This window comes from Cucurbita moschata, unplaced genomic scaffold, assembly GCF_002738365.1.
Source record: "Cucurbita moschata cultivar Rifu unplaced genomic scaffold, Cmos_1.0 Cmo_Scf00026, whole genome shotgun sequence".
Taxonomy (NCBI): domain Eukaryota; kingdom Viridiplantae; phylum Streptophyta; class Magnoliopsida; order Cucurbitales; family Cucurbitaceae; genus Cucurbita; species Cucurbita moschata.
The window spans coordinates 2,798,467-2,815,530 of NW_019268542.1; the positions used below are offsets into that span (position 1 = coordinate 2,798,467).

Sequence of the window (17,064 nt, forward strand, 5' to 3'; positions counted from 1 at the left end):
ATATATATATATATATATATATATATATATATATATATATATATATATATATATATATACTCATAAAGTTTGTAATGCTCACATGAAGTTTAACACAGAGACCATTGTAAAATTTAGAGAATTGAAATTGAAATTGATGTCATGGTAATTTAGAGAATTGAAATTGAAATTGATGTCATGGTTCATATAGGTTGGCATGGATACAAAGAACAAAACCGAACTTGATAAATTGGTGATACCAGTATAAGTTAATCAGTATATATATATTGGTGATACCAGTATAAATTGGCGATACTTGACGATGTGCTCAGTATATATATATATATATATATATATTTTGATGAATGTGATATGTTTGATGCACTTTGTGGCAATATGATGAGTATGATGATTGCGTGACGTTTACCTTAATATGATGATGTTTTCTATATTGAGCATGTTATATGATGAGTGCCATATTGCATCATGTTGTTAGATCGACATAGGACACAACCCTAAGAGCGTGAAAATGATATTAATATAAATATCCACGAGTACGTGTTACCTAGAGTAACAAAGAGATGAGACTAGAGGGTTGTTTAAAAAAGACATTATGATGGATTTAGAGGGACCTCATGCATATTGTATGTTCATAAGTATAGGGCTACTTCCCTTAGAGATGACGAGTGCGGACGCGCACCGTATGATAAGCGCGAATGCGCACAGGTGCGAAAGCACACAGATGAGGGTGTTCATGAGGCACATGACACTATGGGGTTCCGCTGACCTCCGGACGTCGCTACAGATTAGCTTGACCAGAGGGTCCAGGGAGCGTGCAAGCGCCCTGGGGATTCACACTCGCACGTGTGAGTCGTGTGTAGGGAAGTACTACACATCCAATTTGTCCGAGACTAGAGGCCACCCCTAAGATGATTAGAGATAGGTCCCTAAATCATGATTGCATGTGTTTGCATTTGCATGGCCCCTATAGTGGGGCCACTTACTGAGTATCCTTTGAAATACTCAAGCCGTGTGCCACATCATTTTTCAGATAAAGGCAAGGTGCACTTGTACAGAGGACGACGGCATCGCGAGCAGAGACTGTGGACGTGCATAGGGTAGACTCATATTTAAATTCTTAGTTTTAAGTTAGAATATGTTGTTTTGCATTCGGTTGTTTTGCATTCTATTGTTTTAAATTATTTTGTATTTGTTTTTATTTTCTCTAAATTTTAGTATTTTGTATTTAAACACGTAAGACCATGACTGTGTTTTCCACAAAAGAAGTTGTTTTAAACGTTTTTGAAGTTTACGTTATAAATGATGTTCATGTAAGAGTTATATTTCCGCTTTATAGATGAGCATGAGACGTTAGTGGCGACTCTAGATATGTGGAAATTTAGGGTCGTTACAAGCTCGATGTATTATGTTAGTGCAGATAACTATTAGTCAGTCAAGATGCCCTAGAAACTCCTTTATATCTAAGTGGTACATTGCACTCCGTAGTATCAATGGACATGGTAAACTAGATAAAACCCGATTAGAGAAGGTAAGTTAAAGGTTTACTGATGAGTAGTCTTGAGTTAAACTCGAGTTAGGCTACCAGGATCAAGAAATGGGTCTAGAGACAAAGTCGATGACCCAAGTAGGGAAGTTTTAGGAGCAAGATAAAGTTGAAGATCAATTCAATATAAATAAACGAATAAAACTCTTTATTTCATGAGCCGTTCCAACATGTTTTATTCTCACTCACATGCATCTTAGGAAAATTCTCAGGAGGTTAAGTCACTGAACATATAATGTAGTCTCGGTTCATTCATATACCCGTTCTTTACTCGAGTGTCACATGCCACTAGCTTCCGCATAGGTTCGTCTATTCACTACATCTTGCTAGAAAAATTATTGCTCTTATACTTATCAATGTAACGTGAATCTACGACATGGTTTTGTTCACCATGTCATGTGGTATGATTAAAGCTCGTAAAGCTACATTAGAGCAAGAGGTTAATGATGCAAAGGTGAAGAATGGAGAAAGAGGACAATAACCGACATGTCGTCCGCTGCAATTCCCGGCCTCCTCCGCTTCCATGCACCGGTAGCATAATCGACTAGACGTCGAGCTGATTTTTCTCTATCGACGGTCGAATGTACGATTTGTACCGCCTCTTGATTCGACACCACGTCCCATATCTGATACACATAGATGAAGCATTTGATACCACACTCATGCATTTAGGTGAGAAAAACAAGTGTGAAGAGCCTTACCCCATCTGTTGCAAGTACAACAAACAAGTCTTGGTTGGTTACACTTCTTTGTGTTACATCAGGCATGGAAATGAGACCGAAATGCTTAACACAAAAATCTCCGAACGATCTCGACAATGATAGCCCCGGCGTTTCCCCGTTCGGCAACCAAATACGGTGCGTCCCGGGTTCATCTTGCAAGCAGAAAACCCGCCCGTTGCATTGTGCTATCCTCTCGGCCTCCTCTAAGCATAACAAATAACAAACATGTTAGAGCTTTGTGCTTTCCCTTTTCAATACTCGTTTATATACAAAGAGAGGAACGAACGAGGTAGATTCGGCTTGAAATCGATAGTGAGCTGAATTGGTGTCGGCATCGAGTTTCCATCGTTAGAAGTTGTAGCCAACACGGCGCGGGAGTCACCGAGGTTTGCAATGATAATTGTATCACCCTGATAAATCACAAGTTCATATAAAAAGCTTGATAAAGAAAATGAGCACTAGAAATCATATGGTAACAGTCCAAGTCCACATCTAGCGGACATTGTTCGCTTTGGCCCGTTGCTTATCGCTGTCTTCCTCATAATTTTAAAACGGGTTTGTTAGTGAGAGGTTTCCACACCCTTATAAGGAATGTTTTGTTCCCCTCCCTAACCGAGGTGGGATCTCACAATCTACCCTCCTTGGAGGCCCAACGTCCTCGTTGTCCAACCGATGTGGGATCTCACAATCTACCCTCCTTGGAAGTCCAACGTCCTCATTGTCCAACCGATGTGGGATCTCACAATCTAGCCTCCTTGGAGGCCTAATATCCTCGCTGTCCAACCGATGTGGGATCTCACAGTCTACCCTCCTTGGAGGCCCAACGTCCTCGTTGTCCAACCTATCTGGGATCTCACAATCTACCGTCCTTGGAGACCCACGTCCTCGTTGTCCAACCTATGTGGGATCTCACAATCTACCCTCCTTGGAGGCCCAACGTCCTCGTTGTCCAACCGATGTGGGATCTCACAATCTACCCTCCTTGGAGGCCCAACATCCTCGCTGGCACATCGCCCGGTGTCTGACTCTAATACAATTTGTAACAACCCAAGCTCACCCTTAGCAGATATTGTCCACTTTGGCCCATTACGTATCACCGTCAGCCTCACAGTTTTTTTAAAACTCATCTATTAGGGAGAGGTTTCCACACTCTTATAAAGAATGCTTCATTCTCCTCTCCAACCGAGGTGGGATTTCATAATCCACCCTCCTTGGGGGCCACCATTCTCGCTGGCACAGCCTAGTGCCTGGCTCTGATACAATTTGTAACAGCCCAAACCCACCGTTAACAGATATTGTCCGCTTCGGCCCGTTACGCATCACCATCAACCTCACGATTTTTTTTAAACCGCGTCTATTAGGGAGAGGTTTCCACACCCTTATAAAAAATGTTTCGTTCCCCTCTCCAACAAATGTGAGATCTCACACATATAAAAGAGAGTAACATAACAACTATAACATTACTTGTCGAACGATGGAAAGCGCCGTCGTTCCACTATGAAACGTGTCGATTTTACGGTGTCGTTCGAGCTCTCGATCCACCATAGCACAAGCTTGTATATAAGAATGCTCCCATAAATTGAACTTTAGATGTGTTTTGGCTAAGTTGAGTTCCAAATGTGAGTGAAGAGAAGCTTGAACAAGTGCTTCTTGCCAATTGTAGAGCAAAGCTATTGGCATTGATTCTCTAACCTTCTTTGCAACAAAATGGCCCCATGGTCCATGCCCATCAAAAACACCACAAAACATCATATCCTTTTGACATCCAAATCCCTATAATCAAAGCCATTCGTCAATATCTGTGATGTCCTACGTTGGTTGGAGAGGAAAACAAACCATCATTTATAAGAGTGTGGAAACCTTTCCCTAGCAGACACGTTTTAAAGCCTTGAGGGGAAGCCCGAAAGGGAAAGCCCAAAGAAGACAATATATGCTAACGGTGGATCTGGGTCGTTACAAATGGTATCAGAGCCAGACACCGGACGATGTGCCAACCTTTTCGCTGTTCCCCAAAGAGGGGTAGACACGAAGCGGTGTGCCAATAAGGACGCTGGGCCCCAAAGGGGGTGGATTTGGGGTCGGTCCCACATCGATTGGAGGAAGGAAAGAGTGCCAGCGAGGGCACTGGGCCCTGAAGGGGGTGGATTGTAATGTCCCACATTGGTTGGAGAGGAGAACAAAACACCATTTATAAGGGTGTGGAAACCTTCCCCTAGCAGACGCGTTTTAAAGCCCCTTGAGAGGAAGCCTGAAAGGGAAAACCCAAAGAGGACAATATCTGCTAGCGGTGGATCTGGGTTGTTACAATAATCATTATGAACAAAAGTTCATGTTTTTAAGCTATATTTGCATACCTCCCACACAATGCAGCAGTCCTGATTGATACCCTTCTCGCCCCGCTTCGAGAAACTCGAGACGAAGTTGCTTGAACCGTCGATATGTATAGTCCCCGAGCCACGAATGATCAAATCCTTCTTCTTTGCAGACTTTGCCATTGCTTCAGCAGCAGAAGCATTTTCAGAGTTCTTCCATTTCTTGAGCTTCATGAACAAGTGCTCCATTGCCTTTTCGAGGTATGGTCGGTTTCTTGTGCTCGTCGTTCTTCCCCGAGTTCTATTCAATGAAAATTTGGAACAGATCAGATAGAATCTAATAAAAGATTTGGATAATACAAGTGGAAATAAACAAACATTCATTATTTTGTTTGGTTTTTGTTTGTACAACGTCATGTATTCAGAACCAAAAGGAATGCTGTTGGAGAGTATATGACAGAATCTGACTCAAAAGGTTTGCTGTCTCAAATTTTAAATTTTGAACCAAATACATTGATAGGGACGATGTACCTCTTGTCTATCGTTTTCTCGAACAAATTAGACCATAGAGCCTCTCATTAAATGGTCATCTATCCATCTAGCACTATCTCGATGACACCTCTTCTTCGGAGCACATTACTAATCTAATAGAACTCTACTACAAATTTTCACTAGGACTACGCTCTCGAGACTCACAATCTTTTTGTTCAATACTTGAGGATTCTATTAACCTAATAAGGGTTGTGAGATCCCACATCGTTTGGAGAGGGGAATGAAACATTTCTTATAAGGGTGTGGAAACCTCTCTCTAGTAGAAGCATTTTAAAAATCTTGAGGGAAAGTTTGGAAGGAAAAGCCCAAAGAGGATAATATTAGCGGTGGGCTTGGGCTGTTACAAATGATATCAGAGGCAGACACCGAGTGATGTGCTAGCGAGAATGATGAGTCTCGAAAGGGGGTGGACACTGGGCGATGTGCTAGCGAGGACGCGAAGGGAGGTGGATTGTGAAATCTCACATCGATTGGAGAGTGAAACGAGTGCCAACGTGGACACTGAGCCTCGAAGGGGGTGGATTGTGTAACGCCCAAATCTACCGCTAGCAGATATTGTCCTCTTTGGGCTTTCCCTTTCGGGCTTTCTTTCAAGGCTTCAAAACGCGTCTAATAGGGGAAGGTTTCCACACCCTTACAAATGGTGGTTTGTTCTCCACTCTAACCAACGTGAGACATCACAGATTGTGAGATCCCAGATCGATTGGAGAGGAAAACGAAACATTCCTTATAAAGGTGTGGACTCTAACCAACGTGAGACATCACAGATTGTGAGATCCCACATCGATTGGAGAGGAAAACGAAACATTCCTTATAAAGGTGTGAACTCTAACCAACGTGAGACATCACAGATTGTGAGATCCCACATCGATTGGAGAGGAAAACGAAACATTGCTTATAAAGGTGTGGAAACCTCTCTCTAGCAGATATGTTTTAAAAACCTTAGAGAAAGCTCGAAAAGGATAGCTCAAAGAAGACAATTTCCACTACCGGCTTAGGCTATTACAAGGGCGATCTTCATTATAACCATTCCTTCAAGGCTTGCAACTCCTTTATTCAAAAAGGGTATGACTCGAATTCCGCTAATAAAACAACTCACCTTTCACAATAGTATGAGATCGTCTAATTTGAGTATAAGCTTTCATGACTTTCACGACAAAAAGTACGACAATGTTTCTACCAAATCGTGTTGACCTCATTTAAAACATCACCAACTATAAAAAGAATTAGGGCTAAAAATGTCTTTTGCTTTACCATTAGTCACCAAAAATATCTTTAAATTTTTAAAAATTTCAATAATACACTTTCAAAAATAATTTTAAAACATATTATTACCCTTCATTCTTATGGTTAACCTTTTGTTTAAAAAATACCCTTAAAATTTATAAAAAATACCCTTAAAATCGGTTTGTTAGACGAACACGACTCTCCACAATAGTATGATATTGTCCACTTTGAGCCTAAGCTCTCGTGGTTTTGGTTTTGCTTTGGGCTTCCCAAGAGGCCTCAAAGTGGACAATATTATACTATTGTAGAGAGTCGTGTTCGTCTAACATGGTATCAGAGTCATGCCCTAAACTTAGCCGTGTCAATAGATTGTCAAATCCTCGAATGTCGAACAAAGGACTCCAAAAAAGAAAAAAAAGGAAGTCAAGCCTCCTCGAAGGCAGTCAAATGACTAAGACTCCAAAGGAGTCGAGCCTCGATTAAGGGGAGGTGTTAGATGAGAGTGTTCCACGTTCGTTAATTTAGGGTATGGTCATGGGTTTATAATCTAAGAATACACTCTCCATTAGGATGACGCCTTTTGGGGAAACCCAAAGCAAAGCCATGAAAGCTTATGCTCAAAGTGAACAATATCATACTATTGTGGAGAGTCGTGTTCGTCTAACAAGGTTGAGTTATAATAAACGACAAATCCAAAATAGCTCAGAGAAAAAGAAAAAAAAAAAAACAGTAATGAAAAATAGAAAAGAACCTTGATTTTCCGGGAAAATGAACAGAACACGAACTGGAACAGGAAAATGGAAGCTAGAGCACCGGAATCTGAAACATTGACCGGAACTACGAACCTCCGGCGAAATCCGGGCGAGCCAAGGCGGCGGAGAGAGAGACAAACGGCTGAAACCTACCGGAATCCATGGAAGCAGCTGGGCTACGATTCTTGCCGGTTTCTTTATAACTTTCTCGGGAAACAAACAGAAAGAAAATCAAAATGGGAAGGAAAAGGGTTGAAGATCTCCAGATTTGTTGGAATTGAAAAATATATGTTTTATTTTAACGAAAAGGGCAATTAAATAAGAAGAAATGAGAGAAAATTATGGTTTACTCAAAGGATATGGATCATATGAACAATATGATATTGTATTACCTCGTTTTTCACGAACGAGCTCATAAATGTTCCATAATTCAATTTTTTTTTTTAGATATTTTTGTGGTTTTTTTTTCTTTTTAATTTCAAATGTTTCTATTCTTAGTCTTGTCTTTTTTTTTTTTTTTTTTTTCTTTCATATAATTTATTTTAATAATTTCATAATCTTCTAAATGATAGTAAAAAATTTATAAGAAAATAAGTAAAAAATAGGGGTGTACATTCAACCCGACAACTTGGACCAACCCAAGGGTTGGGTTAGGTTGGATTAGCATTTCCGGTATGGTTGAGTTCATTTTTTTCTGAACCCAAATTGAATCGGTTCGTGGGACAAAACCCTCGGGTTGACCCGATCCAAATAAAAATATATAAACTATATTAAGAATTCTTCTTTATTAATGGATGTATGAGAGTCCTACTTTGGCCGGTCTAGCCAGACTCATGCTCGTGTTCTCTATCTATTATATATTTCTTTTTATTACCCAATTTATATATATTTTTATTTTTTCTTGTTCGCCCAATTAAAATATTTTTATATAAACGATATTTAGATTTTTTTTTTTTTTTTGCGAATAACTATAGATTGATTTGTGTTTGTTTGTAAACTTTAATATATTATATGTAAGATTGTATCCGAATAATTATAAATTGTGGATTAATAAAACTTTTGACAACCCAACCCGAACTCAACCCGAAAATAGAGGGTTGGGCTGTGAAAAGTTTTGGGTTGGGTTGGGTTACCAATCCAACCAACCCGAACTTTTGGGTTGGGTCAAAAAAATCCCTCAACCCAACCCAACCCAACCCGGACCATGTACACCCCTAGTAAAAAGGTACATAAATGGACTGGACTATATTTATAATAACTCAAACCTACTAACGAATATTGTCTACTTTGACCCGTTATATACTATCGTTAGCTTCATGATTTTAATATGCGTCTATTAGGGAATGATTTTCACACCCTATTATCACGGTACACTTTCTTTTCCAGTAGCTCAATTATAAGAACTCCAAAATTAAAGCTTATTGTGTTTCGAACAATTATATATTAGGTGACCTATGAAAAATTTTACTAGGAACCACGTGAGGTAATGAGAATAAAACATATTAAAATAACTTGTGTTGGTCTATGAGGATAATCTTCGTTCTTAGAAGCGACGATTAAATAACGTGGCTATGTCGCAATGGATGTAAGAAAATCTTGAGGCTACGAGGTACTGAATCTAAATTTCTAATCCTGATCTAAATACTGATATATGAGTCGTTACGATTGAATTTTAGCTGTTTGAGACTTCTATGTTTATTTTGAGGTTGAATGTAACAGCCCAAGTCCACCGCTGGCCGATATTGTCCTCTTTGAACTTCCCCTTTCAAGCTTCCCCTCAAGGCTTTAAAACACGTTTTCTAGTGTGGAAACCTTTCCAACTCACGAACACTCCGAATAATTGAATTTGAATATTGAATCGGGTCTAAAAAAATATCATAATCGGACTTGACCAACTCACGAACACTCCGACTCCGACCTAATGGCGTGGTTTATTAAAAGAGGTTGAAATGTTTTTATGGAAACAAAAAGGGATGAAATTCAAAAATATCATCATTGCGTGGAAGATGGCATGTGTAAATTAGCTGTCACAGATGGAGACACGACATTACGGTCTCCTAAAATTGTGGATAGAGAATATGAACTCAATAATATATATATATATATATATATATATATATATATATATATATATATATATATATATATATATATATATTTCTTATAGTTAACCAGCTGAATCAATAATATAAAAACATAAAAAAAAAATCATATGTTTATTTATTTATAAAAACATAAGTTAATTAGATGAATGTGAATGTTCTAATCGGACGAAGCACCTCGACAATAGTAGAAATGAACTTCGAAGCAAGAAATCAAGGCTATTCGAGTATTAAATAGAACATCGACTAAGACCATCAAAGTAAGTGACCTTACTATTGATTCGGTCGAAAGACTTGTCTTATGTATGATGACATGTGCCCAGTGGCCCTTGCACGTGTCATGTATGTTTATATGATATTATGACGTGTTATGATGATACTATGATGTGATTCGATATGATATTATGATGATGGCGTGAGTTGATATTACATTCTGATGTTATGATGTTGTGATGATGTGATGTACTATGATGCTATGATACGATAAGATGATGATGCATTATGACATGATGACATAAGATATATGATGATGATATGACATAATATGATGATACCTCATATTACGTTGATATGCATGTAAGAGATATCATGTTGCATTATGATGAAAATTTTATCATGTCACATATGGTCATATCATAAGCATATCATGTCATACCATACACGTATTATATCATAAAGCATATCACAGTATGTGTCGTATAGTCAAACGTATCCTATCATAATATATCATATCATTCATATATCATATCAAATATATCGTCAAACACATCGTATCATAACACATATATCATATTATTCACATAACATATCATAACATTTACATAACATATCATAGCCATATTATTTCAGACATGTCCAACATATGACACGTGCAGAACCACGGGGTACGTGTATCATACAACATCAACTTTTAACCGAATCAATAGTAAGACTAGTTACTTGGTTGACCTTAGTCGGCGTTCTCCCTGAACTCGAGTACATTTGAATTCTGTCTCTTGAAGTTGCTCTAAGTATCATCGGGATTTTGTTTCCTATTAGAACGTTCATCTCGTTTTCGTTAAAAACTCACATTTCTAGCTTAAATCATCTTGAACTTGGGAATAGGACATTATACGGACCTCAATTGCCTTAACTAAGGTCAAATTCAACTCAGGAAGGAAGGATAAGAAATGTAGGGAATGCTATGAAATTATGCAACTCGAGCTGAATAACTCATTTTTTAGCCGTCAGAATCATCGAACCGCCCCTGAAGTAGAGTCAAAGGACCCACGTAAGCCAAAAGAGTCAGCATCTGCATACGCAACACGTGTTGCCATGGGAAGATGACGCGTTGTGGGTTGCTTCTCGGATTGAGGCGCAGACTTCAGGTCTCTCTTATGGGTTGCGAGTCATAGACGTTTAGGTTGTGGGTTTGGGCAGTGTCTTATCTTCTCGACAGTGTCTAACTTGTGATTAGAGCAACACACCTAAGCATTGTCTGTGTTTCGTGTGCCGTCAGCATATTTGGGCCGTGTGCGCAAATTGGTTTTATGCCCGTGGGTTTGGGTCCGACCCGAATTGATAGTCTTCCTCGACAGTTCCGAGCTACAGTTAAACCCTACAGACTTACTCTAATCATGATTGTATGTGTTTGCAGTCCCTGACCACAACAGTGGAGTCAATTACTGATTATTTCTTAACAGACTCAAAGTCATGTGCTACTTTTATATTTTAGGTAAAAGCAAGACACTCCTATACAATTGACAACGATATGACAATTAAAGATCATGAAACTTGCATATAGTAGTTGTATTTAATTTCGTAGATCTTAGGTTAGTATAGGATATCGTTATTTTTATAATTCACTTGTTAGACGAACACGACTCTCCACAATGGTATGATATTGTCCACTTTGAGCATAAGCTCTCATGGCTTTGCTTTGGGCTTCCCCAAAAGGCCTCATACCAATGGAGTTAGTATTCCTCACTTATAAACCCATGATCACACCCTAAATTAGTCGATGTGGGACTTCCATCATCCAACACCTCCCCTCGAACAAAGTGCGCCTCCCCTTAATCAAGGCTCGACTCCTTTGGAGTCTTAGTCATTTTTTGACTGCCTTCGAGGAGGGGCTTGGCTCCTTGGTTTTATGCTCGTGTTCGTCTAACATCACTTACGTGTATTTTAATATTTACTCTTTACTATTTTTAAACCCTTTTCTTAAATACATAAGTCCATGGTCACGTTCTATGAAGTCGTTTGAAATGAATATTTCCACATAAGAAGTTACGTCATGCATATGGTAGCAACTTTAGGTTAATAGAAAACTAGGGTCGTTACATTTTAAATTGTGTAAAATTTTATCGTATTTTATTTTTATTTTATCTGTCACCGTTTCAATTATGTTCGTCACGATCCGAGATTTGAAGCTTTGAACATCGAGTTGTGTCGTTAACTTCTAAATCTAGACTCAAATAGGAAGATGTAGAGAATTGTGAATCATGAATTGAAACAAATCAAATAGATTTTGGATTCCTTTTGTCCCATGTGGTGGTTACTTTATGGGTCCTATTCTTTGCAAAAAGAAGAAAGATACCCATAAAAGTGATATCAATGCATGTGCTCTTTATTTTATGCCACAACTCCTAGATATTTTCCTTACTTACCATTTTAAAATTTTAAAATTTCAAATTTAATGTTTCTTTAATTCCGCTCTAAACATAATCTAAACGACGCCTATTTAATAGTTTTACAGAGACCGGCTCGTTACTGGGTGGGGAATTTCCATTTAAATGATGCACTGAGATAGTGAGGTGAGATTTTTTTCTTAGCTAAATGGAGCCCGGGATAACAATTTATATTCGTTGTCTTCGTCCTCGTCCCCGTCCCTAGACTCGACCCTGACAAATCTCCGACCCACCCCACTCAAATAAATATAAATACTTTACCTTAGGACAGGTTATAATTTAAACGAGTAAAAATTATATTATATTTTTGTTTATGAAATATTATTGAATTTATTAGAATGTTTATATATATATAGATAAACATTGAAAAAGCTTCTCAAACTCGATCATGGCAAATTCTTTATAAGGAATCCTTTATCTAATTTTCAAAAAAATAAATGGAGAATTGCAAGGGATGAAGATTGATATCCCTTCTCTGTACACGGGGTGGAGATTGATACCCCTCCCCTGTGCATGGGGATGAAGATTGACACCTTTACCCCTGTCGGAGAATATATTAGTTATAGAATATATCTGAGATATAGTAATCGATTAATATTTTTACTTTATTAATAGTATATTTTATTTTATTCTCAAGATTCAGTTAGTTTATATTTTTCGGGTAGATATTAGTTGATATCTTGTATCGTATTGATTGAATCTTCGATCCCAATTCTATTTCTCATTCTTCAACTCAGTATCTTTGAGTAATAATATTTTCAGATCTATTCACACTTTTGAGGGGTAGATATTGTGTCATCCTCGTCCCGACTAAAATTAAGATTTTGAATAATAAAAGACAACATCGAAAGGGAATAAAAAACTTTTAAAGGTTTACGAAGAAGATCGAGAAGAAGAAAAAAGGGACCAAAATTGGAAAAATTCCATTTCTACCCCTAACAGTTAGATGTCCTCATCCATGTTATTGATGTTGTCATATTATGCGAAGACATGCACCAAAAAATGTGGTCATCTTCACGATATTACTTGGATTCTTCTTTGAGCATCCAAACAAACTATAAATATTTACTCAATTTTCTCTACGCATTCAAACTTCAATAATCAATAATGTCTTCGATCTCTTACCTCGAGATTGTATTGCACATGTTCTCTTGTTCGCTCTTGCTCGGGAAGCATGTCAGTTGTCGATCGTCTTCGAGATGATACGGTTGATGGCGTATGGGAGAAATTTCTTCCATTTGATTGTGAAGAAATTTTATTGAGATTAGATTCTCGATAGTTTACCGTACTAAAAAGGAACTATATTTGAAGTTATGTTGTCCTCAAGGGTAAAAAGGTACATTTTCATATTTATATAGCGATATTGATATTAAATTAGTTGGGTTTTATTAATTAACGTTTATATATTTTTTTTTTCAAAAGCTCGAGCTACTGTAGGTGGAATTAGAGATATCCAGGAGGTAAGCAGGAAAAAAAAGGTCTTACTCGTATTTATGTTTATATATAAAAAAGTAAGACGAGGTGAATGGAGACGCTGAGCCTCGAAGGGAGTGGATCTTAAGAATCATGGATCTCCACAATGATATGATATTGTCCATTTCGAACATAAGCTCTCATGACTTTACTTTGAGCTTCCCTGGAAGGCCTCGTACCAATATAAATGTTTTCTTACTTATAAACCCATCATCATTCCCTAAATTAGCTAACGTGGGACTCCATCCCAACAATCCTTAACAATCCTCCCCTCGAATAAAGTACACTATAGAGGCTCCCTTGAGGCCTATGGAGCCCTCGAAAAGTCTCCCCTTAATCGAAACTCGACTTCTTCTTTAGAGTCCTTGAACAAAGTACACCATTTGTTCGACACTTGAGTCACTTTTGCACATTCAAGGCTCACTACTTCTTTGTTCAAAATTTGAGGATTCTATTAACATGACTCTGATATCATGTTAAACATCATGAATCTCTACGATGGTATGATATTGTCTACTTTGAGCATAAGCTTTCGTGACTTTACTTTGGACTTCCCTAAAAGGTCTTGTACCAATGGAGATGTATTCCTTACTTATAAACCCACAATCATTCCCTAAATTAGCCAATGCGAGACTCTCTCCCAACAACCAACAATAGTAGATTGTGAGATTTCACATCGATTGGAAAGAGAAACGAGTGTCAACGAGAACTCCGTGCCTCGAAAGAGGGGTGCATTGTGAGATCCCACATCGATTGGAGAGGGGAACAAAACATTCATAATAAGAGTGTGGAAACCTCTCCTAGCAGATGTGTTTTAAAAATCTTGAAGGGAAGCCCGAAAATGAAAGACCAAAGAGGACAATATCTGTTAGTAGTGAGCTTGAACTATTACGAAAAATTTAGATACAAAAAATATAATATTTTCAAAAATATATTTAAATAGAAACTAGGGAACGGGTAAGGGTCGACTCCTTGTCCGAATCCTTCATATTATCTAAAATAAACTTTGAACCGATGAAAAGAGATCGAAAAAGTTTAGGTAGCATTGTCAATAGGTCACTTTTGTATGAACAGGCGGTGGATCAAATATGAATTTTAATAGAAAAAGTTCATATTTGTTCCATTGCTTGTTGATGCATTACTTACCTTTGAAATGCTTCTACAAATGGAAGGGTCCATATTCGAATACATGTCACACTATACTATTGTATAGTCTTATCAATGATCGTCATCTACCATCAATATCATTTTAACAGTGACTTTTAGATTTTTATTACCGACATATAAAATTATATCTTAATTGCTGATAGACCATTTCTACGTTGTGTTCATATGATTCAAGAATCCATTCAACTCGAAAATAAGGTTACAACTTGATCTTACTTTTAAGATTTATTATAAAGATTAAGAATATTTGACGTTTATAACTGATGTTAGTAATGTATTGTGACTTGTGAAGGTTTGTTATTTGAAGTTTGTGAGATTTTAATTATTAATGTAACATGTATTATAGATGAGAACGAATTTGAATGAAGTGAATATTCAAAATATGTGAAGCCTCGGCATAAATGAAACGATTTTGAAGGACAAAAACAAGCAAATTTGAAGCTAGATAGAACTTAGGTTAAGACCAACTAAGTAAGTGCCTTACAATCGGCTCGGTCGAAAGACTTGCCTTATGTATGACGACACATGCCCAATTACTCTTACATGTGTCATTTATGCTTTATATTATGTGATGATGTAATGATGTTGTATGATGATGTGATGATATTATATGATGATGTGATGATATTACATGATGATGTGATGATGTTATATGATGATGTGATGATGTTATATAATGATGTGATGTTGTTATACAATGATGTGATGATGTATATGATGATATGAGATGATGATATGGCGATGACATGATGATGATGATGTAAGATGCATAATGATGAAATGACTTAATATGATGATGTTCCATATTAAGATGATGTGCATGTATTAAATGTCATGATGCATTATGACGACGAGTTTTTCTAACACACAACTCTAATTGATATTAATGATGATAAATGTATGAAAATCAATGCATGCATGCATGTTGCCTGGGGTAATGTGTGAATGAGGTATAGGATTGTGTCATAAGAACGATTTAAAGATGAAATGATACGATAAGGAATCAACTACAAGGGGAATAAGATTCGGATTACCTTGTAGATCGAATATCTCAAGCCAAGAACACTTTGTTTGAGATTCGAATCACTCCAGAAGCAAGATCGATCATGTCTAGCTTCAATGATTCTTGTTGATCAAATATCTCAAACACTTGTTTGAGATTCGAATCACTCCACAAGCAAGATTGATCATGTCGAGCTTGAATGATTCTACATGCAACCTAAACTACATAGAATTGCAAATAGTCATTGGCTAAAGAAGAGCACAAATGCTTCTTTTACTGTATTTTCCAAGTCTCCCTTACAAATACAACATACATGGCTTTATATAGCCTCAAAATGAAACTATTAAAGGCATTCCAAAAGTTGTAACATTCACACTTTATGGCCATAATTAGCCATTATGTAGATATAACCGAAATTAAATGAAAAGTCTTAAAATACAATAACTCTAAATTACTCTAAATTATAACCCACCCAAAATTTACAACAATCAAACTTTATTCTTCTTCAATGTAGCATGAATTGAAACATCTTTTGATAATTTTGACAACCTTTTCTTCACATCTTCATTGAAGCATATTGTATGATTGATGTCTCTTGGTTCATATCATGAAAACTATAGGTACTTTATGCATGTTGTGTATTCATATACATCAGGTTACTTCTCCATTTATGATAATGAATACGGACGCGTACACTATGATGATTATGATGATGATGATCATATCTTGCATGATACTCGAGGATTTTCTAACCTCCGAACGTCTGACTACGGACAAATAGCTCGACTATTATGAGTCCAAATGGTTGTGAACCACCTGGGGACTCGCTCACACGTGTGGGTCGTGTGTAGGGAAGTACTATACATCCAATTTTGTCCGGACTGGAAGCCAACTCTACGATGATTTTAATGATAGATCCCTAAGCAAGATTTGCATGTGTTTGCATTCTTTGACCCCAATAATTGGGTCACTTATGGAATATTTCTTAAAATCTCGAGGTGTGTGCTACTTCTATTTTTTAGGTAAAGACAAGACACCCCTATACAGTTGACGACGACGTTGCAAGTAAAGACTATAACACATGCATATGATAGTTGTATTTAAATTCTTAAACCATAGGTTAGTATACAATGTTTTTCATTTTAAGATTTATTTATTTATTTTTAGTCATGGGAATAAATGTTTCATCATAGTGTAGTCCATATTGTTGAGAGAACCTTTGAGCGACCCTTGTATCTCTCCATCGATCCATCCAAGAGACATTATTTTGGAAACTCGCTTGCAAAAGATAGAGTTTGATATCTCTTGATCTCGGCACTTGTTTCCAAGTTTAATTTTGGTTAAAGGCTATAATTTCTTCCTCCATTGCTGGCTGCCAAACCATATTTTATGATGCTTCTTCATACATCTCTAGCTCTTTAACTTCATCTTCTATAATAGATGTATAGACATACTTTGGATTTGACTTTTAAATTCTTTATGACCATCTGAGTTGTTGAGGTGTCCTTCGCTTTCACTGAGTTTACTTGACTGAGTCTCAACAAC

General features: G+C 37.3%; 1 protein-coding gene across 1 annotated transcript; it reads right to left on the reverse strand.

The window, feature by feature from the left end:
- Window positions 1–1,913: 1,913 nt before the first annotated feature.
- LOC111462058 (probable protein phosphatase 2C 73) lies at window positions 1,914–7,392 on the reverse strand. Its single transcript, XM_023105732.1, has 6 exons — window positions 7,108–7,392; window positions 4,620–4,878; window positions 3,730–4,038; window positions 2,552–2,675; window positions 2,245–2,468; window positions 1,914–2,169 (listed from the first exon to the last, which is right to left on the reverse strand). The coding sequence occupies exons 2-6, from the start codon at window positions 4,824–4,826 to the stop codon at window positions 1,984–1,986; spliced, it is 1,050 nt and encodes a 349-aa protein (XP_022961500.1). The 5' UTR covers window positions 4,827–4,878; window positions 7,108–7,392; the 3' UTR covers window positions 1,914–1,983.
- Between the last annotated feature and the right edge of the window lie 9,672 nt (window positions 7,393–17,064).

What these genes read in the sequence shown, in the direction of transcription:
- LOC111462058 (XM_023105732.1), bottom strand. Translation starts at nt 4,826, where the DNA reads ATGGAGCACTTGTTCATGAAGCTCAAGAAATGGAAGAACTCTGAAAAT. An exon ending in CGCTTTCCATCGTTCGACAA is followed by an intron (nt 2,676 to 3,729) that starts GTAATGTTATAG and finishes GTGATTTATCAG; the next exon opens with GGTGATACAATTATCATTGC. An exon ending in TTTCAAGCCGAATCTACCTC is followed by an intron (nt 2,469 to 2,551) that starts GTTCGTTCCTCT and finishes TGTTATGCTTAG; the next exon opens with AGGAGGCCGAGAGGATAGCA.